The 24,388-nt window shown below is 40.2% G+C and overlaps 1 protein-coding gene across 3 annotated transcripts in view; it reads left to right on the forward strand.

Annotated features, from left to right (window-relative positions):
• FNDC3B (fibronectin type III domain containing 3B) overlaps nucleotides 1–24,388 on the forward strand; it is a 354,322-nt gene that overhangs the window by 94,216 nt on the left and 235,718 nt on the right. For all 3 annotated transcript variants that reach the window (XM_061168343.1, XM_061168345.1, XM_061168344.1), the window contains exon 3: nucleotides 7,533–7,608. In XM_061168343.1, the coding sequence (XP_061024326.1) occupies nucleotides 7,533–7,608 (76 nt within the window). The remainder of the gene's footprint in view (nucleotides 1–7,532; nucleotides 7,609–24,388) is intronic.

The raw sequence follows: 24,388 nt of genomic DNA on the forward strand, positions 1-24,388 counted from the left end.
TTCAGGCATTTGTGGCTGTCTTAAAAGAGGCTTTGAACCTAGTTTGGGCCATCTATATTACATCCTGCATTTTTCACACCTAAGTTAGTGCTATACTTTTATTCTTGGCTAACAGCTTTTTTGGTAATAGAATCTCTTTATTCAGGGCACAACACATTTAAAGGGAGTAGAAATGTATAACTTCTTACAAGCTGCCATTGTTTTCTTTGTAGCCCTTATCACTATCTGTAAATGTTTTGTTTTATTTAAGTCATTCTGTTGTAGGAACGGGGATCCCTTCCAGGGCCCGAAACTGGGCTCTTGTCTAACACTCGGAAATGAATTGTCCGAGGAGACACATGTGCTGACAAAGCAAGAGATTTTATTGGGAAAGGGCGCCCGGGTGGAGAGCAGGAGGGTAAGGGAACCCAGGAGAACCGCTCTGCCGAGTGGCTCGCAGTCTTGGGTTTTATGGTGATGGGATTCGTTTCCGGGTGGTCTTTGGCCAATCATTCTAATTCAGAGTCTTTCCTGGTGGCACACGCATCGCTCAGCCAAGATGGATGCTAGCGAGAGGGATTCTGGGAAGTGGACAGACACGCGGTGTTTCCTTTTGACCTTTCCCGAACTCTTCCGGCTGGTGGTGGCTTATTAGTTCCGTATTCCTTATCAGGATCTCCTGTCATAAAACAACTCATGTAAATGGTTACTATGGTGCCTGGCCAGGGTGGGCGGTTTCAATCAGTGTGCTTCCCCTAACAATTCCGTACTCCCATCCCATGCAAGTTCCTGTTTGTCATCCTGCGAGGTAGGGAGAACTTTGTGTTGTTGAAGTCTATTTTGTGGCCTGATGGACTGCCTCACCTATTCTGGGCACTCATCAGTATTTGCTGAATTAAGAAGAAGTAGAGTAGTAATTGGAGAAGGAAATGGCAACCCACTCCAGTATTCTTGCCTGGGAAATCCCATGGACAGAGGACAGAGGAGCCTGGTGAGCTATATTCCATGGGGTCGCAAGAGTCAGACATGGCTTAGTGACTAAACCACAGAGTAGTAATTTTTCTAAGGATACTTACTTCATGAAATGCAGTTATTGAACTCATTTGAATATACAGTTTACCCTTGAACAACACAGGTTTGAACTACATACATCCGCTTATATTTATTATTATAAATATTGTAAAATATTATGCTTATTTCCTCCCTAAGTACATAGCACAGTACTACACCATCTGCAGTTGGTTGAATCAGAGGTTGTGGAGGGTCAACGGTAAAGTTATATGCAGATTTTTTTCACTGTGCAGAGGGTTCAAGGTCAAGTGTATATATTTTCAGCAGACATTGGTGTGATTTCAGTGCATTAAAATGTTCTCCTTGGTTCATCTAACTTCTTTTTCCTTGGTTACCTATTCTTCCATCCCTGTCTTTTTTGTTAATGACAGGTGACTTTTGAGAAGTATAGAAGCTTAAGACCCAGTCTTTTTCAGGAGTAATCTTTAATTTTTCTTATGCCTATTAGGTCATGAGAAATGGCACCTAATGATAGCAATAATCAAATGGTTAGCTTATTGGTTTGTCCTAGGTTTCTAAGGGAATTCAAGGACTTGACAATGACTTTATGAGAATAAATCTTGCCCAGTTTAAAGGCAACTGTTTGTTGTTAATTAAGGGATGGATTCCGTACCACCCAACTGCCATGTTGCGAGTAACAGGCTTTGCCTCAGGGAGTGAGCACAGATTTTCTAGAAGAGAACTTGTCCTCTGTCGTTGGGGACATGCTTTTGATCCAGTTAAATGCATTCTCTCCTTGTAGCCATTTATTGGAGCATCTCTCTAGAGAACTGGCTCTGAAACCCACACCTGTTGGGGAGGAGGAGGAGATGCTAAGTGGGAGAAGAGAAAAGCATGCGTTTTGGTTAGGCAGGGCTGGGTTCCAGTGCTGATTGTCATTTTGTAGTTCTGTGACTTTGGACAAGTTACTTATCCTCTCTAAGCCTCAGTTTCCCCATCTTTAAGTCTGGATGTCCTTTTGCCTTGATCTAGTGTGTAAGTATCCTTGGAGGCTCCCTGGTCTTATATGTTCTTTTCCTGGCAGCTTTGGATTCAGGCTTCAGGTTGGACATGCGAGCAGGTGAGTCAGTCAATACTTTGCTATTATCTTCTAGGACCTTCCAGTTTAACTGCTCATGTTTTAAATCCTGGGACATTTTCTTTGTGTATGTTATTACCACAAAAGTGATTGTCAGTCATTCGTACCTCATCATCTCCCTTTTCTTAAAAGAGACAGAACTCAAAAATCAGATGATGCTACTATTTAGATTTGCTGGAGGCCAGCTGTGGTCTTGACACAGAGACCAGAGTCTCAGTGGTGTGTCATGATGGAGGCTTTGGGTGGAGTGAAAGAGCCTCGGTGAAGCTTGCCAGGATTTTTCTGGAGTTTGGGAATCTGAAGTGTGTGTGTGTGTGTGTGTGTGTGTGTGTGTGTGTGTTCAGAAGGAAGGTGCTACTGTTCCTTTCATGGAGTCAGAGGTCACTTTTTAAGTTGTGTGTGTGTGTGTGTGTGTGTGTGTGTGTGTGTGTGTTCAGAAGGAAGGTGCTACTGTTCCTTTCATGGAGTCAGAGGTCACTTTTTAAGTTGTTAGATCTTCCTGGATAGAATCTGTCCTTACCTGGAATTCATCTGCAGCTTTTAGCTTGTAATACTCCTTTCTCTCTTAAGATGTCTGTTGGATATTCCTAACTGCTCTAAACGAGAATGTTCATGCATACATGAAACAGCTAAGCGTAAGACAAGCTTCACAGAATGTGGCAAATGGGAAAAGCTCTGAAAGTGAAACGAGATTTCCTAGCACTGTTTATATCTTGACTAGGTATGGAATTTAACTCTTGAAAATACTGCAAATGTAACATTTCATTTTTGGTCAGTCAGTACTGCTGTCTGAGCAGGAGCTTTTGTGATGAACACATACGTGGCAGTGATGATTTAGTTGGGTGCCTGGTAGTATTTTATTTGAGGCAAAAATTAGGAATTTGCCTCCAAGAGAAGTCTTAGATGCTAACAGTCTTCTGGTTAATCAGCCATCCAAAGTTTAAAATGCAAAAATAGCCTTCCTTTTGCTCTTCTGGTGAGTCAGAAACAGAGTTCTATTTAGATTTATACCTTTAAAGAAAGATGTTATACCTGCTTCAGTTGTCTTGTTGGGTGAAGCTTTCCCAGTATGCTGTGTTTAGCCTTTTGCTTAGTTATGTTAATTCTGCCTCTTGTATTGTTTCTTTAGACTTTGGAAGAATGGTCACTTATTTTTCAGTAAACCTTAATGAACTGCCTTTGGTTATTTTGGGCTGCTCGGTTCCTGTAGCACTAACGGATTTGAAACAGATCTGACAAAACAATAGTAGCCTGAAATATGTCTTTGATTAACATGGCTCTATGTTAACATCTCTGGGGGAAAAAAAATCTATCAGTGGTTAAAAAAAAAAATCTTTTTTTTTTTCCCTTCTCTGACAAGAGACAGAATACAGCATGACTTATTTTAGTGCTGAATTTGGAAAAGCAGGAAATGCTTACTAAGTGGGCAAAAAATGATGAGGTTTGGACAGTGATGTTATGTTTTACATTCTGTATTTAAGAGAACTTGTAACTGTAATGTCTGCTTTGTGGCTAAAGAAAGAAAGGAGGAGGGAGGGAAGGAGGGTGGGGGGGATGGGGAGAGACAGATTGAGAGAGGGAGAGAGAGAGACAGACAGACAGACAGACAGACAGACCGAGTGACTTGTTCGATACAAAAGGTTAAGTGCAGGGAGCCTGCCGGTGTGACTCACGCTCCTCAGGGCCACACGATGCAAGGCCTGCTGCCGCCATCTCATTCATATCTCTGGTTAGGGACAGATCATTGGGCTGATGTGTGTCAAAAGTTTATTTTTATATCTCCTTCATTGACAGCAAAAACAGCATGGTGGTCAATCCGCTTCAGTACAATAAAATGCTTTCTTTTAAAATATCTCGGTGCCAAGATGAATATGCTTTGCTCAAATAATGACTTTCACTCTTGCTAAGAAAAATTGATATTGGGACACAGGGGATTTGCCTGGTTTCTGAGGTAACTTGGTAGATTATAATCTGGTTGCCATAGAAACACAGCAGCAGGGAAAATTACAGAAACTAAACATTTGAAGAGAGATATTTTAATAGGATATGTGCAAGCCCTTTACCTATCCTCTTTCTCCCTGAAGAGATGGGGTGGGGGTCGGGAATGGGCCTCCCGGGAGCAGCGAGGGGAAGGCATAAATGGCTTTTGGAGGCTGGCTGCCTCCAAGCCATTCCATGAGATGTGGCCTGGTGTTGGGGGCCACAGAGAAACTGTTGCAGACACTTTTCATGCAATGTGATAAGCAGATTTTGCGATAGAACCGGGAACATGCTCCAATTCAGATATCCCTTTTCTTGCCTGGGACTTCCCATAATACTGGTGAATTGTACTTTTAGGACTTGCATTTAGGACACATTGTCTGACAGTTATGAGTGTAGTGGAAGAGAGTATATGCATTTAAGATTGTCAGAGAATATCTGGGTCATAGTCTTAGTGTCCACTGATTTTTTTTTTTTTCCCTGACTAAATAATTTGACAGGCATATCTTATAGATCTATCCCTAAAGGCGTAAATGCAAAGCAGATGCCTTCTGCTCTGCTACAGTGATGTTAGAATTGGTTTAAGAATTTTTTAAAAAAGATTGATAATTTTCTTTCTTGGACTGTTTTATTCCCCTGTAGTTAAGTTATATTCTATGTGTACATAGAAATAAAGTTAAGTCAAAAATATTTTCATGTTAGGAAGGACTTTAAAAATTCAGTTTCAAGAAAGCAATGAGAATGTCTTAATCACTCCATAGAGATCGGGAGGGATTTCCTTTTGCGTTCTTAAAATGGCACAGTGTGTTTACATTGGTGAGGATTTGAATGCTTAAGACTGAAAAATTATTGACACAGTTACTGTACAGGAAAAATAAATTGCCTTGAAATAACTATTATAATTCAAGATAACAAGAAGCACCAGGGATGAAACTTGTACTGCTTTTCCTTGAATGGTCTTGTTTTTTCTAGTTAATGTATTTCCAGATTAAAAATGTTTTAATATCCCAACAATGTTTCCTGGAATTATTAGTATAAGCAAAATACATAGACTTTAAAGATTTAGCTTTTAAAGATAAAATGGTTTTGATCTTAATAAATAGTTTTAAAAAATACATAAATTATGGTCCATATGGGCTTCCCAGGTGGCTGAGTGGTAAAGAATCCGCCTGCCAAGGCGAAGACATGGGTTCTATCCCTAGGTCAGGAAGAACCCCTGGAGAAGGAAATGGCAACCCACTCCCATATCTTGCCTGGAGAATCCCCATGGACAGAGGAGCCCGGCAGGCTACAGTCTATAGAGATGCAAAGAGTCGGACACGACCGAGCCACTAAACCACCACCACCACCATAGTAAATAAAGTTGACTTTTAACATTACATATTATGAAAGCTTAATTTCTCAAAGTAATGATTGCAGTGGTTTTCCATAAGTTTTATAACTTTCATTCATTCAGTAAAAATATTTCTCAAGCACTTGTTCTGTGTCAGATTTTGCCTTTATAGAACCTGGATTAAGGCTCTATAAGGAAAGACAGACACAAAAATAATTCCTTTACCACCCTAATGGCAGAAAGTGAAGAGGAACTAAAGAACCTTTTGACAAAGGTAAAAGAGGAGAGTGAAAAAGCTGGCTTAAGACTCAACACTCAAAAAACGAAGATCATGGCATCCTTGGTCCCATCACTTCATGGCAAATAGTTGGGGAAAAAGTGGAAACAATGACAGATTTTATTTTCTTGGGCTCCAAAATCACTGTGGATGGTGACTGCAGTCATGAAATTAAAAGATGCTTGCTTCTTGGAAGAAAAACTATGACCAACCTAGACAGCATATTAAAAAGCAGAGACATTACTTTGCCAACAAAGATCCGTCTAGTCAAAGCTATGGTTTTTCCAGTAGTCATGTATGGATGTGAGAGTTAGACCATAAAGATGGCTGAGTTCCAAAGAATTGATGCTTTCGAACTGTAGTGTTGGAGAAGACTCTTGAGAGTCCCTTGGACAGCAAGGAGATCAAACCAGTCAATCCTAAAGGAAATCAATCCTGAATAGTCATTGGAAGGACTGATACTGAAGCTCTAATTCTTTGGTCACCTGATGCAAAGAACTGACTCATTGGAAAAGACCCTGATGCTGGGAAAGATTGAAGGCAGCTGGGAGGAGAAGGGGTTCAGAGGATGAGATGGTTGGAGGCATCACTGACTCAGTGGACATGAGTTTGAGCAAACTCCAGCAGATGGTGATGGAGAGGGAAGCCTGGTGTGCCACAGTCCATAGGGTTGCAGAGTCAGACATGACCTAGTGACTGAACAACAACAACAATGAATTGCAATTATCGATTTTAGGAAGGAGCTGAGTTTCATTTTGTTTGTGTTTTGAGAATCCATAGTGCAAGACCTGTCCTGTCCTGAGAGTCAAATGCCAGTCCTTAATCTGGCAAGGATAAATGGGTGGTGGCTGGGGGAGGAAAGAGTAAGGTGGGCAGAGTGTAGAGATGAAGGAGTGCAGGCAAGAGCATTGCAGGCAGAGAAAACAGTGTGCTTGATGGTTTTGAGGCAGGGAGGAACCAGGCTTGCTCCAAGAACTTTAATATGAATGTGACATTGACATCCTTCCACTTTCTAGAAATATATAGTCATTACTTTAATAGTGTTAATCTTGCACCTGATGATTTTTAACAACAGTTTTTAAAACTTGGATTATGTCCTTTCATTTATATTTAGATAATAGATTAATTATTTTTCCCCTTTTGTTATCTAAAGAAACTGAATGAGATTAAAACTAAAATTCTGTGATTCTTGAAAGCACGTATTTTGCCATGGCATGCATGGTTTATTCTTTTGGAAGTTGTCTTCTGATAACAAAATATCTATGTTACATAACTAAAACAAACATTTAGGTAATAGATTTAAAGATTTGTGTGTTTGATGGGTCCTACTTATACTGTTCATTACTATTTCCAGGTCCTATACATAGATACTTTTTTTCTCCCAAAACCTTTTTCTTATAAATTGCTTTCCATTGTTATAACACGGGAGAATTCACTTAGCTAAATACAAATGCATGTACTTATCCCCCATCAAATTTGAAGCAGATCTAAGACATCTCCTAAGTTTTATGTTTATACAAGATTCTCTGCCACATATTTCTTGTCTAGTACATAAATTTATGTAATGAAACTGTTGAGGAGAAATCCCCAGATGTTCTTGTATTAAGTTGAAAATTTAGGGATTTCCCTGGTGGTCCAGTGGTTCAGACTCAGTGTTCCCAATGTAGGGGGCCTGCATTCGATCTCTGGTCAGGGAACTGGATCCCACATGTCACAACTGAAGATCCTGCATGCCACAACTAAGATCCAGCACAGCCAAATAAATAGATAAGAATAAATTTAAAAAAATTGAAATTAATGTGTTATTTTGGCAGGTTATTCTCGTTCAAGTTAATCCAGGTGAGACTTTCACAATAAGAGCGGAGGATGGAACACTGCAGTGCATTCAAGGTAAGGAAGTTTTTTTGTAAGCTTTCTAATAAAAAAAAAATTTCCTTTATTATTTTATGGAAGTAAAGTTTATCTCTGAGTCTGCATGTGATTTTCTAGAAGTAAAATTTATCTTGGATTTTTTTTTTTTTTGCTTTTATTAGAGGCTCCTTAATGCTGAGTGGGCCTGTCATATATAAGTGACACAGTCAAATACCTTGAGTATTCTATTGACTTTTAAGTGAACTAAATCAACTTGGGAAAGCTTGCATTGTCTTCATGTTTTATGGAATTTGATCCCCTGAAAAATCCAGAGATTTTAAAGAGACCTTAAAATTCCAGTAGAGAATAGCACGTACTTTTTCAAGTTAGATGAAACTTTCAAGTACATACTGTGACGCTACCCACATGATGCTTTTAGAGGTAAATATCTCTTAGTTGTTTATTACTGAGTAACAGGTTACTCACATTTGGTAGCTATGTACAGCATTGGTTGTCTGGTTTCTGTGGGTCAGGAGTGTAGGTACAGTTCAGTTGTGTCCTGTGGCTTTGGGCCTCTGGAAACACTAAGATCCAAGTGTGGGCTAGTGCTGCAGTCACCATGAGGCATGTCTGAGTGTCGGTCTGTTTCCTGGCTCACCTAAGTGGTTGTTGGCAGGGTTTAGGGTTTTTTTGTGGGCCAGTGGCAGGCAGCTTCCGTTTGTTCCTTGCTAAGTGGCCTCTCCATGGAGGTGCTTACATTATGGCCGCTGACTTCATCGGAGCAGCAACTACAGGGCAAGAGGGAGTACTCTGTCTAACCCACTCGAGAGCAGTGATTACACAGAATGTGAATACTAGCAGGCAGGAATCACTGGGGGCCCTTTTACAAGGCTGCCCACCACAGTGCACCCTCTGCCCTCAGAAATTCACGTCTCTTCTGTGTGCAAGATACCCCCTCCTAAGATCTCCGAAAGTCTTATTCCATTAATGCATCAGCTCTCCAGAATCTTGTTATCTAAGTAAACTCCAGGTATAGTGAAGCTCCTTGAATGTAGTTCTTTAAGGACTGCTCCTAGGCCATTTCTGTTAATTTCTAGTTTGTGTAATACTGGGGCCTCTTCTGTGTCATTCACTTTGGAAAAAGAGAGAGACATAGATACTCTGATCCATATGAGGTTCTACTGTAGGAAGTGTTGGAGGGCATTCTGGTGATAGCTTTTTGGCAGTGATTGGGATTATGGGACAAATGGTAAATTGGCCTGTAATTGAGTGCAATACTAGGTTGTTAGTTAGACTGAAATCTGCCCAAAGGTCTTATTTTTAATACCTAGGCTTGCTCACCAATATATAAAGAAAATGAAGGGAAATTCCCTTTAGTTTTAGTTTTCCATAGTGAACTACATGGAAAAACTTAATTTTTTCTATCCTGCATAATAGAGTATGCTGCCGTGTAGCTTCACTACTTGTTTTTTTTAACTATAACAAAAATTTAGGAAAAAAATTAAAACTCATTTCAATTCCAATTAATCTGAAACGATTTAGCCGTTCATGAACGGTATTTTTTCTGATGGCATTTTGCTGATCGTTGTGTCCCTGAAATTGATCTTTGGTGTTCTAAACCATTTAAAAACCAAATCTAGTCTTTGGTGATGAATCATACAAAGGAACTTTAGATAAAAGAGAGAACATAGTTTAAAGTAGTATAGGATAGAGAATCTTCCACCTACTTGTATTACTGTAACATATTATCAACTAATAAAACCTCAAAATTTACTCTGTATCTTTAAAAAAAGAACACACTAGAAAAAACTAGATGAAAAGTTATTTTACCTACATAAATGAAGCTGATGTTTCCAGTTCAGTAAGAGAATAGTTGAGCTGGTCACAGTAAGGTTGGAACCCAACGTACTGGCTGGAAGACTGTGTCCCTCTGCAACTGAGTATGTGTAATAGAATCTATAAGAAGCAAATTGCTGAGTGGATCAACTTGTATAAAATCCACTTTTTCACGCCACCTGCTTTTACTTTTGGTGTCTGACGAGGGTGTGTGTGTGTGTGTGTGTGTGTGTGTGTGTGTGTGTGTGTGTATTCATCTAGTTAGCTTCTTCCTCACTTTTTTTGAGTGCATGTTCGTACCTGGTATACTCTGAGGGTATTTTGCAAGTATATTGCTCTGTCCACAATGGGAGCTTTGTATTTATTCATGATGCTACTTGGAGATAAGTGACACTAACACCCCGTTCAGTGATTTTAAAAAAATGCCATTGACTAAAGAAGAATTGTGGAGCCATTTATCTTTGGCTTCCTCTGAGTCTTCCCAGTCTTTATTCTCTTCTGAACACCCAGGTACTGTGATTATCTTTATTTGGGACATATTGGTACCTGGGCCAGCTAATTGAAGTGACACAGGACAGGATGAAAGGGACAAGGACCTGGAACCCCAAGTGGTTTGCTAGGGCTTGGGAGGCACTGGGACACAGGATCAATGCAGGAGCTGGAAGGAACCCTAGTCCAGACCCATTGTTGGCCATTCATGTGTAACAGGCAGGCACTCAGGCCGGCTATCCTCACTGACCCCTTCATTTGCGCTCCAGTGTGAGTGAGTGAATGCTCACTCCAGATGGGTAGAACATATCAGTATAGAATGTGGGACTAGGCAATATATTTATAAATTCGTTGTGATTAACATCCTTATCATTGCTCATATATATGTTTTTTCAACTTTTAGGCTTATGTATTCTCTCATTGAATGGTCATGACAGATACATATGAAGCTGAGACCTGTAGAGGTTAACACACAGCTACAGTCACATAGGGAGAAAGAGCAGGGCCCTTGTTTTTCAAATCATTTTACTTATTTTTGGCTGTGCTGGGTCTTTGGGGCTTCGCAGGGTTTTCTCTAGTTGTGGTGAGCAGGGGCGCCTCTCTCCTTGTGGTGAGCGGGGGCGCCTCTCGAGTTGCGGTGTGTGGGCTTCTCATTGCAGTGGCTTCTCCTGTTGCAGCACAGGCTCCAAGGTGCGCAGGCTTTGGTCGTTGCAGCAGCTGGACTCAGTAGTTTTGGCTCCCAGGGTTTAGAGTGCAGGCTCAATAGTTAGGGCACACAGGCTTAGTTGCTCAGCTGCATGTAGGATCTTCCTGGATCAGGGATTGAACCCTTGTCTTCTGCATTGGCAGGCAGATTCTTTGCCACTGAGCCACCAGGAAAGCCCCAGGACCAGAGCTCTTGATTGCCTTGCTCTGTGGCTTTACATCAGGGCATCATGAACTGAAATCGACTCCATTTTCTTGAGCACATGACAAAAACAAGACGGCTTCCGATTCTTGGAGTAGCAGGATTCTGGGAAGGATGCTCGATGAGTACTGAGGTCCCCAGGATAAGGTGGAGGTGGTTTGCAGAGCAAAAATGGGTGGTGGAGGCTGGGTCTTTGGAGTAAGACAGGAACCCTATTAACAGAAGTAAGAGTAGGATAGTTTGATATAGGGAGTACTGCTTTATAAATCCTTACATTATTTCTGTCCAAAGTCAGGATTGGGCCCAGAGTTGGGGTGGGCTGAACTTCTAGGTGGGGCTTCCACTTAAGGTGCTGGAAGGAGAGAGGTAGAATGGTAGAGGACTGATTAGGAAAGGATCAGAAATTGAGTCATACTGTAATGGAAACTTCTGAAAGAAGTATTTGCATTTTACCAAAGATTAAAGTTAAGAGAATGAAACTCTAGTTATGCTGTTTCAACACCAGCCAGCAGATGGAGAGGTGGTTTTTTTTGGCAGGGATGGAGCGACGGTTGGTGGTGGTGGCCTTCCTGGAAATTCAAGTCATACCCATTGCTTACGCCATGGTTGAAACTGTCAGCTTTGTAGCTTTGCTATTTCAACACTAGCCAGCAGGTTAAGGATTACTGGTGGTGGGGGGTGTGGGGACTTGTGACTTAGGAGTAGGGAGAGGAGCTGGTTGCAGGCCTCCCTGGAAACTTTGAAATTACACCATATGAGGTCAACCCCCTTTGCTTGTAGTTGCATTTATTAGCGTAATGATTTTCTCTGTTGGATATTTATGACATCACTAGAAAATCCCCAGAAGCTTATTGTGATGTCATGAAAAGGCATTCTTGAAATTCAGAGCAAAGCAAAGCAAAGAATATTGTTACTCTGGGGAAAAACGAGATTTTTGTTTTTGTTTTCATGGGAATGTCCTTGGTGATAATGAAGGAAGAAAAACACAGGAAACATACAATATGCTGTGAAAGCAGATTCATTTCTAATGGAATATTTCTCAATATTTTCCATGAAACATGAATCATGGGTCTTGAAGGGGCCACAAAAGGTCATAGTTCATTCTCACTGGGAGGCAGCACTTTACCTATGGCATCCTAGACAAAAGATTTTTCTTTCCTAGGCCAGATGAAAGTGTATAAAGAGCTAATTGTTGCGGGGGAAAAAAAGAGTCTTAGCAATCAATATGAATTCTTTCCTTTGCTTAAATTCAGACGTTAATAGAGGGCAGCCGCAGGTCTCTCCCATTATTTTCATATCCTTGTCTGGGCTGAGGTGCTGGCAGGGCAGCCTTCCTTCCTGTCCACACATGCCATCTTTTTTTTTTTTTTTTTTTTTTCTGGGCCATTTCTCTGCTCCCTGTAAAACCCTTCAGCCAAAACAAACACCACACTTCCTTTAGGCTTTAGGTCCTTCAGCAGGGCCCTCCCCGCCCCCCCCATTTCAGTCCATTCTGACCCTTCTCTGCATTCCTGGAGGAGCAGGTAGAGGTAGCCTGCATGTAACCATCTGGTGGTATGTGTAAACCTTTCCTTAGCCCTTGAATTGGACTGTGAATTCAGCTGTGACAGGAAACAATGTATCCTCCACCCTAACCCACCCCAGCCACACAGCCTGGCAATAATTCCTGACTTTAGACCCTTGACTAGCTCTGGCATTACATCAGATGTGATATTTCTTTTAACTTTTACTTTTGTGCTGGGAACTTAAAGATGTTTAGTTACGTGATTTTAGTGGGTTTTAAAATCTCTGTAGAAGAACTTTCAAATCACATTTTAATTAAAGCCAATCAGTTTCCTTTAAAAATTTGTAAGTCTGAAGAACTTTCATATTGACCTGTATTAATCCTGTAATTTTTGTCTTTCAAGACTGTTTTTTTTTTTTTTTTTTCCAGTGGGTTTTGTCATACATTGATATGAATCAGCCATAGAGTTACACGTATTCCCCATCCCGATCCCCCCTCCCACCTCCCTCTCCACCCGATTCCTCTGGGTCTTCCCAGTGCACCAGGCCCGAGCACTTGTCTCATGCATCCCACCTGGGCTGGTGATCTGTTTCACCATAGATAATATACATGCTGTTCTTTCGAAACATCCCACCCTCACCTTCTCCCACAGAGTTCAAAAGTCTGTTCTGTACATCTGTGTCTCTTTTTCTGTTTTGCATATAGGGTTATCGTTACCATCTTTCTAAATTCCATATATATGTATTAGTATGCTGTCAAGACTGTTATATTTCAAATTGTCAACCCGAAGAAAACAGATGAATGTTATGGTGATAACAACAAAAACAAGATAAAAGTGAAATGCTTGGGATCACCATTATTCTAATGAAGAATAATATTTAAATATATTTGATTGCTAGTATTCTTTGTCCAGAATAATCCAGACATCTTTACAAAGATGATTATTACTCAGCCAATCTGTGTTAAGTGGGTAGAGATCTTGAAATGGCAGGAGGGAAGCTCCAGGAAAACCCTTCTCTGAGATGGCTGTAGTTTGGATGCTATTAGAGTGGAAACTTTTGCCCCCGCCTGTTTTCCCCTCCCTCAGCCTTCTTCAGCTGTGTCTGACTCCGCCTGCCCCACCGAGTGTGGGAACCGTATCATTGATGAACAGCACACTCTGCTCACAGGCTCTGTGAATGACACCATTGAGAGCCGTTCCACATTTCTGAATCTCCTTGTTTGTCTCCCTCCCACCCCCTCACCCTGCCATATTCAGAATCCAGACTGCCACAGGGACCTTTGAGTTATTTTTTTTTTTCTCACTTGGTACTTTAAGTGCATTTATTAGACTTAAGTTTGGCACCTTAAAACACCAACCTGACATTCTTTCTAAGAATTTTAAGACACGTCCTAGGGAATTCTCGTTGTCTCCTGCTTTGTTAATTGAGAAATGACATGAGTGATGTCACTGGGAGGGCTTACAAGCTGAGGTAGACTGTCATTTCACGAGCAAATCTATATGGTCTGTGCCTTTAAATCAGCCTGCCTGAAAATGAGGTATTCCTGCTTTACTGACTTAAAACCAAGGAAGGGGACCTGCTGCAAATGAAGTTGGTCTTCTGAGATTGATTGCACCCTTGTCCTGGCTTAAATTTGCAAACAAGTTTTTCATCAAAACTATTTGGGTGGTTTGAAAGTGAAATTACTGCATATGACTGCCTTTAAATCTTTGAGAGTCTTTGCAAACTTTCATTATATTGAATATGTATTTGATTTTTATTTGATTGTATTTAATTATTTATGGAAAGTCTGCATTACATGGGGAAAAGGTTTTTTTTTTTTTTCTGTTACAATTTTTGGATTTTGAGAGCTTTTTTAGAGCACAGGAAACCACTTTTAAAGTCCATTTTTTTGCATCTGGGGATTTGTGAGAGATCACTAACCTGAAATCTTACTGTGAACAGTTAAGGTCTCACCTGAAAAATCTTGTAGAATTGAAAATACCAAATCTTTAGCCCAGGCTAGCCCTTCTGTACTGCCCATCTTTTTGACTGATCCAAAGCTATATTTGGTGAGAGTTATTAGTACATAGTCTTCCAGTGAGGCTGTAGGTTGGAGAATCTTTGAGTTTCTAGGAAAATCTGGATTACTCCACCAACTTGCCGGATCATTTTATAACTTAAGCTTTGGGACAAATTGGTCTTTTACCTGTATGTGTGTAATATTGATGAAAGGTTGATGAAAAATCACTTTTAGCATTGTAGATATATACTTGATCTCTCAAATGCTTGGAAGCCTTATTTTGGGTATGATGATTTGCCTTTTCTCTCACACACGGCATACGTAGTTGTGCAAACAGGAGTTCTGTATGCTGACCTGATAGGTCCCCTTTCAGACAATAGCTTGCTGCTGAGTAACTGGAAGATTACCAGCAGAGTGATAAGAACCAGTAAATACTGATGTGCCTAGAGCGGAGAGCCCAGTTTTTGGAGGGGGTAGGAGGAGAGTCTGGGATGCTAAGTGCAACTGTCATCGTTCTGGGACCAAGTAATGTCACGAGAGTGGTTACATCAGTGCCAGACTGTGCTGCATCCTAGGAGGTGTGAAGTCCCTCTTGAGATGTACCCACTGTGTCTGCTGCTTTCTGCCTTGCCCAGTTATCTTGATTGTCGTTAGCTATTCTTACATATTCATGGGGCTTACTCGGTGGTTGAGTGATAAAGAATCCATCAGCCGATGCAGGAGACAAAAATATTGGAGTGGGTAGCCATGCCCTCCTCCATGAGGCATTTTTGCCTGGAAAATGTCATGGCCAGAGGAGCCTGGAGGGCTACAGTCCATAGGGTTGCAAAGAGTCAGACATGAGTGAGTGACTAAACCACCTGCACCACCGCCACACATTCATAATTAGGACAAAAACTTTACCGAAAATTATGTTCTCAGACTTTCTTTGGTCTTTTTCTCCAAGTAAAGCTTGAGTGATTTAATTGCTAGAAGTTATAAAAATTATGTTCTGAGAGTAAAGGCTCTGTAGTGTGAATCCCTGATTGTTTGCTAGATAGTGGTTCAACTCCTAACCCCAATTTCCTCTCTTAAAATGGAGGTAGTGGGAATCCCTATGCAGTGAGGTTGTGAGATAATCCATTGTAAATACCAGCATCATCACCATCACCGTCTAGTAATGTATACAGCTTTGGTGATGATTTTTGTCCTAAACTGATGTCATGATCACTTGTGGGCATTGATTTGATTATCCAGCTCATGGAAATCTGTCTTAAGTTCTGGTCTCCGTTTTATTGCCAACTTAACCATAGGCTTGCTTTCATGGGGTTGATGGTGATGGCAACATTTCAGATGAAGGTTTATGGAAATGTATAAATATTGTTCAGATAAAGGAGTGTGCATAAAACAGTGGCTCCACCTTTTTCTACATGTAAAGTAAGGTTTGTAGTTGAAGCTTCAGCTGTTTCTTTTTCTGGATGATAAACAGTTAACTCTCACACTGTACCTGAGAGGCCCTATTCAGACAGGCCTGTGAAGCAGTTCCTATGGGTAAGCCTTCCCTCCTTTAGGTCTTGTCGTTCACATTTCAATGAAATTCCGGACTCCTTTGATCTTTATTTAATGTATTTTGCTCTTGGTCCGTCCTGAAGGGGCAGTAAGGCATATTGGTAAGATTATTATGGGTTTTGAGGTAAGATTGCCTGACTTAGAAGTCCCCTGCATGTTAGATGTATATCATAAAAGCAGTTCCTTCTCTTTATCTACACCTAATCTGTAGAATTGGAATAATAATATCAGTCCTAAAGAATTACTGTGGGGATTAAATGACATATTGGGTAGAAAGCACTTAGAAGAATTTCTAACGCAATGCAAGGGTCCAGTGAAAAAGGAACCATTATTAGGCTCCCAGTATCCTTTACAGCTAGACATTGAACCACTCTTCCAGTATCCTTTACAGCTAGACATTGAACCACTCTTTAGTTACTTGTCTGTCAGTTTAAAGCATTTCAGGAAAGCTTTTCTGAACTTGAGGCATTGGTTAGGAGTTTTCAGATGTTTTCACACTTTAGTTGTAATGCTTCAAAATAATAATGTTTCATAATAATATGTTTAAAAATTATGCAATGGGAGTTTAGCTTCTGTGCCCTTTTGTCTTGTAGGCTTGCTCAGCAATGACTGCAATGTCATTTCTGAGGGCACCACTGCTTGGATTTCCTTAAAAGTCATGGATTGTTGTGTGCCAGATAATTCCAAAGAAGCTAATTGTCTCCTTACTTTGATTGTCCGCCACATTTTATTTCACAGCTTGTAGTCTTTAGTTCTGGCTTTATTCTTTCTGTATTTTTTACCTTTGTTTTTACACTTATAATTTGAAATGGAAAATTTCATGTGAAGAAGACTGTAAAGGATTCTTAAAGTTTAGGGGTCAGATCTTAGTAATCTTTGTATCCCAGTGCCTAGCCACCACCTCCTAGGTGTCCAGAACAAAAGGAAAATCCTTTCCTAATATACTGTTGAAAAATCATGTCAAAATGATGGGGAAAGTCTCTTAGTTAATTCACAGAGGTAATTTTTTGTTTTTGTTGTTATGCTTAAGTAGTTAAGTTTGGTTATTTTTACTCTCCATTCCTCAAGTTAAGATAATGAATGCAGGTATAAGTTTGTTTCCAAAAGCACACAGTAATTCTGAAGTCCAATATATGGGTCAGCTCCCTTATTTGTAAAAAAACATGAGGGAATGATCATTATATTCATTCTTTTGATAATGTTTTTCTTTTGTGAGGAGTAGGCTGGAAACACCCTGGAAAGTATTGTTAAGGCTATTTAATAGTGAAAGATGGACCAACTTTATCTTTTATATTATTAGCAAATAATTTAGATTATTTCATTAGTATTTTATATTTTCATGCAGTTAAAAATCATTGCCATTATCTGTAGCAGTAAACTCTCAATAAACCCCATGTCAGACCCAGGAATAATAGATAGAGTGGACTTTAAATTGTAAATGAGTTTGATTACTGAAGTAAGTGGAGTTGTTACTGTGATTTTTCTCTTCCTCCATCAGCAGAGTGATTGAAGGAGAGAGAGAGGTGGTGGGATGGTGAGGGGCAGGCAGGAGGCCAAGGCAGCTCGAGTGAGGGCAGTGCTGGTGGGTGTGGAAGTGGGAACAGAAATTTGAATTGTATAGGAGATAGTCATGACTTGCTGACCAGGGAGACACTGAAAGAGGGGAGAGAGCTATGGAATAGATGTTGTATGTTTCCCTAAGATAGGCGGAATCTAGTCCTTTAGGAAAATGTTTGTCTTACAGTGTAAACAATAGTGGCTAAACAGTTTGTACTGTGTCATAATTGGGCAAACATTAGGATTAATAAAAAAGAAAGAAAAAAATTTTAAAGTAAGTGCTTTTTTTCTGGTAGTATTGCTTCTCAGAGGAGCGTTTCGGTGACTTGAAAAGTATTTTGCACACTATTTTTCAGGATGTGAAGACAGTTGGGTGAAAGGGAAGTGTGTTTTAATACTTCTTTCTGGGTCCAGCCATCTAAATATGGAGAAAAGTGACTTCCAAACTGCCCACATCAGCGACTTTCCTTTATGACTACTGGTTTGGGGTTCTTTGAATATACCCACATTTCTTACGTGGCTGAATATAAACCTCCCCACTTCCCCCCCACCCCACCACCTTTGGTAGTTTGGAGAGAAAAGTTGATTGTTGAAAACTCTTCAAATCTTTTTGTGTCTGAGTTAAAATGGAAGCATTCCATAATTTAAATGTAACATCTTTATGGACACTTCATATACTGCAGTGTAATAGAACCAAAATTGGCATGTTTTGTGGTATCTTTCTGGCTTTAGGTTTGTCCACATTTTCACTTAATTTTAAAAGTTTTCAATTACTAACAAATTATAATTTCTGGTCTAAACTGCTAAGAGGAGGCAAAACATCGAGGGAAGGAAACTCTTTGGGAAAGGAATGGAAACTTGAAAAGATAAGCACAAGCATTATTCTTGGTGTGTTTTTGAGTGAAAGTATGTTGTTCTCTGCTAGAAGACCAACCAGATGAATTTTATCTGTGGTGTTATGCAGTTCTCAGGAAAGTGGATTTACATACTCACACATACACTTACTTCATGTGGATGTCAGGTTAAACTCTGCCTGTTGTTTGCTTGAAGTTGCATGTCTTTGACCCCTGTCTGGGGCTGGATTGTTTTCGTTAGCCAGGATTGGATCCTTTAACATCAGTTCAGGGTGTCTCGTGCTAGACCCAGCCACGTCCGTTCTCTGTGCCTGCTGTGAGGATTCAAGCAGTGCAGACAAAACAAGTGCTGAGGCAAGGCTGGAACCTAGCTTGTGAGGATACAAGCAGTGCAGACAAAACAAGTACTGAGGCAAGGCTGGAACCTAGCTTGTGAGGATACAAGCAGTGCAGACAAAACAAGTACTGAGGCATGGCTGGAACCTAGCTTGTGAGGATACAAGCAGTGCAGACAAAACAAGTGCTGAGGCATGGCTGGAACCTAGCTTGTGAGGATACAAGCAGTGCAGACAAAACAAGTACTGAGGCATGGCTAGAACCTAGCTTGCCTCCTCCAATTGAGGAAGAATGATCTTTGCAGGTGTTATAATCAAAACCTTTATACTTCACTTGCTTGCGTAAGCTGAAATAGTCATAAAGTGTTAAAATGTAGCAAAAGTGTTGCTTATTATCCTGTAAGTTACAAATCAAGACCAGAGATCAATTTGGTTAGTCTCAATAGTCAAGACATTTCTTATTTTATGGGTCAAGCATTTGCTTTTTTTAGTGAGTACTTAAAAAAAAAATTTTTTTATAGTGGTAAAAGTCACATAATATAAAACATTATTTTAACCATATTTTGACTGTACAGTTCAGTGGCACTAAGGACCTTCACACTGTTGTAAGCATTCACATTTTGAGTGACTTAGTTCTTGCGTGTTATGCTTGAGGCAAAGAACACCTCTAGGCTTCCTTACTAGGTAGCTCACTGGTAAAGAATCTACCTGCCAAAGCAGGAGACTCAGGTTTGATCCCTTGGTCAGGAAAATCCCCTGGAGCTGGAAGTGGCAATCCACTCCAGTATTCTTGCCTGGGAGATCCCAGGGACAGAGGAGCCTGGCGGGCTGCAATCCATGGGGTCGCAAAAGAGTTGGACACAACTTAGCAACTAAGTAACAACAAAGAACATCTCTAATCTCTCAGAATTTAAAAACTGGTTGTATTAATATTGGTGCTTTGTAACTTTTGCATATCAGAATTACCTGAAGATCTTAAAGATGTACAAGCTGGCCGCCAGGCTAATTGTAGGAAATTGTCAGGTTGTCTAAGCCAAGGGGCATTGTCGTATTGTTGGGGGCAAGACCTTGGCATTAGTTTTAAAAAGCTTCATAGGTAATTTAATATGCAGTGGAGATGGAGAACTTCGGGTTAACCTAACCCTCGGGAGAGTTTAAGGAATTCTCGTGGTGTGCTTTCCCAAGTACATCACCTTGCACATGCTGTGTACCTGTCAGTTCATCAGGTTCATTTTCTTTAAGAAAGTTTGCAAAGTGCTTAAAAATCTTTTATCTTGTAATCATATACTTAATAAGTAAACTCCTTGTGGTGGTTGTCTTTGTTGAACCCATTAGTTAAAATTGGTCTTCAGCTATTAAAAACTCCTGTAAGTAGTACAAAAGGGTCATCAAACAAATTTGAACTTATTCCTTTCAGCAGAGACTAGATTTACTTTACCTTCATTTAGATGTTAACACAACAACTCACCTATTATAAACTACTAAAACTAAAAGTTGATCAAAATAGTTAAGATTGTACAGGGTGGATGAAGCTGAAAAAGTGAAATGGGAAAATAACCGTTGTACAGCTTGCTGCTTGCAGAAGCTGCTTTTATCTCTGGTGCCACTTGACTTGGTGGAAGAATTGGGCTAAAACTATTGCTTCCCTCTTTGTTTCCTTCATAGCTTGCCTCATACTTTGAATCATGTAGGTGCCCAGAAAACAGCTTGGTATTTGGCTCGTGATCCCCCTTCAGCATACCTGAATCCAGGGTATTACATCCAGGGTCAGATGATGACAGTTACCAATAGATTATAATCACCTGGGGCTTGTTAAAACACAGATTTGCTGGCACCACCCCCAAGGTTTCTGATTTAGGTCTGGAATAGGTGAGGTGAGTCCTGAGAATTTGTATTTATAGCCAGTTCCTGGGGATACTGATGTTCGTGATTTTGGGACCAGGCCTTGAGAACAACTTTGAGGTAGGAGAATTTGGGGAAGAGGGGCACTTGTAAGAGGGGATTTATAGAGAAGTGCTTTTAAATAAAGGGAATCTCTGGTGGTCCAGTGGTAAAGAATATGCCTGCAGTGCAGGAGACGCTGGTTCAATTCGTTGGTCAGGAGGATCCCCTGGAGAAGAAAATGGCTACTCACCCACTCCAGTTTTCTTGCTTGGGAAATCTCTTGGACAGAGGGACCTGGATGGAGGGCTACAGTCAATGGAGTGCCAAAGACTTGGACACGACTTAGCAACTAAACCACCACCTCGCCCTTAAAAGAGAAAATTCTCAGGATTAAGTTTGGTCATAAAATGGACAAAAGGAAGAAAATTCTTGTAAATGCAGACAAAAGAATGATTGGCTTAAATTCTTCAGTTGTATGCTCAAAAATAGAATTTTTTTCTTAATCCGAAAACTTTCCCCCTCCCCCCATTAGAGTTTTAATGAACTGGGGTTTGAATCAGGGTCTCTTTTCAAAGGATTTGTTTGTATAGTCTTTCCATTTATACTGCCTTATTCAATTGCCATTTTATCAGAAATTCTTTTTCTTTTCTGTGCCTCAGTTCTGATATAGTGAGAATAAATATAATTGCCAAAGATATTCTGGGACTATTTTGGAGTTTAATGCATAGTATTATGTAGTATTTGGGGATCACTGAGTTGGGAAACTTATGCAAATATGAGAGGTATTCTAAACAAATAAACAATATCTGATACTCTATTCAAGTAATAAACAAGTACCCCCCACCCCCCGACAGCTAGGTGGTAGTAAAAGAAAAAGCCAAAGCAGAGGATAAGAAGAAGTCAGGGAACTAATATGGAAGTTGGCTCCACTCTGTAAAGTATTCTAAAGAAACAGTTAAAATTTTTAAAGCATAAAACTAAGGGAAAAGGAAGTGACTCAGAATTCAAAATAGATAGGGCTCTTGACCAGTAAAGATCTGGAATGGGAGGAACGAGAAGAGAAGCAATCCATGAGAAGCAGTTGGGGTTAGTGAACGACTCCATAGTAACGTGAAAAACAGGATTATACATATTGCCTTTTTTTTCCTTCTGTGGACAGGGCACCATTGTAGAAATTTAGAACGTTGTGCTCTGTTTTAAAAATCTGTTTCAAGAGTCAAATTGAATTCCAGACCAATTGTTAGTAATTAAAGTTACAACTCTTGAGGAGTTTTCTCATGATCTGCAGATGAGTTTTGCCATTGTTCTGTGAATTTTCATTGATCATTTTTCTACTCATTGCACCTGTCATGCTAGTATCAGCAATTAACATTCCTTAGAGTTGAATAGAATGCCAGCCTCCATCTCAGATGGAACTGGAGAACAACAGGTACGTTCTACCGACTTCTTGGCTATACCCAGGGTAGTAAGAAGGCAAGTAATTAACTCTAGAAGAGACTTTGGAGAAAATGAGATTCTTTAGAAATTGAGCCAGAGTGCTGAAAAGTAGCTCTGGGTAATGTACTTAAGGGACATAGGAAATGGCTTAACAGGAAGGGTGAAATGGCCTTGCTAATCTGGCCTCTTTAAATTTATATCAAGCCTATTTCCCTTCCTTGATACAAATCTTTACTATACACTCTCAACAGTCCCACTGTTTTGTGCAACTTTAAAAAAAAGTTGACTTAAGTTCACATCAAAGGTCATTAGACTTGAACTCATATAGTAAAAATCAGTTGATCTTGTTAATTTTTCTTTTCCCTTTTTTAAACTATATATATATATACATATATTTTTTTTAAAAAATACATATTCTTCCCTGGTGGCTCAGATAAGAATCTGCCTGCAATGCAAGAGACCAGGGTTTGATCTCTGCATCAGGAAGATCCCCGGAGAAGAGAATGACAACCCACTCCAGTATTCTTGCCTAGAGAGTTCTATGGACAGAGGAACCCTGTCCATGGGGTCACAAAGAGTCGGGCACGACTGAGTGACTAACACACACACAGATATATTTTATTTATTGATTTATTTATCTGGATGTGCCAGGTCTTAATTGCAGCATGCAGACTCTTGGTTGCAGCATGTGGGCTCTAGTTCTCTGACCAGGGGTCGAACCCAGGCACCCTGCGTCGGGAGCTCAGAGTCCCACCTGCTGGGCCACCAGGGAAGTCCCCTAAATAATATTTTAAAATGCTTTTATTGATTTATCTCTGGCTGTGCTCGGTCATCGTTGCTGCATGGCCTTTCTCTGGTTGAGGGGGGCATGGGCTGCCTGTTGCCGTGGTTTCTTCTCTTGTGGAGCACAGGCTCTAGACCACAGGCTCGGTAGCTGTGGACTGTGTGCTTACCTGCTCTGCTGCCTGTCGGGTCTTCCCGGATCAGAGATCGAACCTGTGTCTCCAGCATTGGCAGGCGGATGCTTTACCACTGAGCCACCAGTGAAGCCCTCTCTTCCCTTTTAAATGAAGAAAGCTGACAGAACCTTCTGCCTCTGATTAAAGGAAGAGAATGCCCTGATAAAATTTAACAACGTTTCCATTCAGTGTGGTTTCTTTGATCAAACACTTCACTTTCCTCACCTCAGAATAAGAGAATTGGACCAAATCGTTTCTAAAATTCTTCTTACCTCTCAATTTCTCTTTCCTCTGTCACTTTTATTCCCCTAGAGTTTTCTCTCATTTTAGATCTTCTTAATTTCAGGAGAAGACTATAACTTAATAGGTTCAAGTGTGGGCAGATTTCAAGAGCTTAATTATCTAGAATTTTCTTTTTGAAAGCGAGATGTTAAACTATCATTTAGGACTCTTACTGTATCATAAATTAATTTTGACTGGTAGCCAAAAAAAGAGAACATTATCCAGTATGTATTTTTTTCTTTAATAATTGCCATGTTAAAAAAATTTATGTACCTAGTGTTTGCCAGGTGCTTTATATCACTTGTCAACCCTGGCTGCACAGTTGAATCACCGTGATTAAAAGAAGTGCTTGGGTTCCACCTCCAAAGACTTGGATTTAGTTAGTAGTACCCAGTATTTTTTTTGTGGGGGAGTGGGGGTGGTGGGTCATGCTGCTCAGCTTGCACATCTTAGTTCCTCAACAGGGATGGAACCCGGGCCCCAGCAGTGAAAGTGCCGAATCCTAACCACTGGACTTCCCTCCAGTATATTTTTAAAGATAGAATTGTCATAAGTAGGTAGTTAACAGTGTTTTCAGTAAAACAGTTATTTTTATTGCCATCTGATATTTAGGTTATTAAATTATTTGTGAATGGAGAGAATCATGAAAACATGAAGAGTGACACTTTCTCCTCCTGGGTGTACTGCCTCAGCTGGAGCGTCTGTATGTGCCTTGGCTCCCTGCCTCGTGCCCACTGCTTGTTCATGAACTGGCTAAGATCACCTTGCTGCTTTCCCTGTCTCTTATCTCTGAAACAGCACACATGGTTGTCCTTTTTGTATTGGTTTCATAGGGTTACTTGCTATCATTTTATTGAATCTGTGATGTGGTTGACTTTGAGATACACCAGCATTTTATGTATCTCTACATGAGAAGATTCTGTTAATTAAACTGACTTACCATTAACTGTAAGATGCTTTCCTTTTCCTGAGATGTTAAAATGAGAAAACAAAAAATTACTTGGAATTCATGAAATACATTTATTTAGTTTTCAGTTTCTCTTCCAGATTTAATTATGTTATTGAAAATGACAAACTGATATGGTTCTGTCCTAATTTTGTGTTTGCATCATCATTCTGTGTGTGCGTGTATGTAAAAATTGAAATAGCTTACTATTCTACTTCTCAGTTGTAGAGATATGACTCATTTGTTTAAACATCATATTCTCTAAATACGCCCTGGA

Source organism: Dama dama, chromosome 19 (assembly GCF_033118175.1).
Source record: "Dama dama isolate Ldn47 chromosome 19, ASM3311817v1, whole genome shotgun sequence".
Taxonomy (NCBI): Eukaryota; Metazoa; Chordata; class Mammalia; order Artiodactyla; family Cervidae; genus Dama; species Dama dama.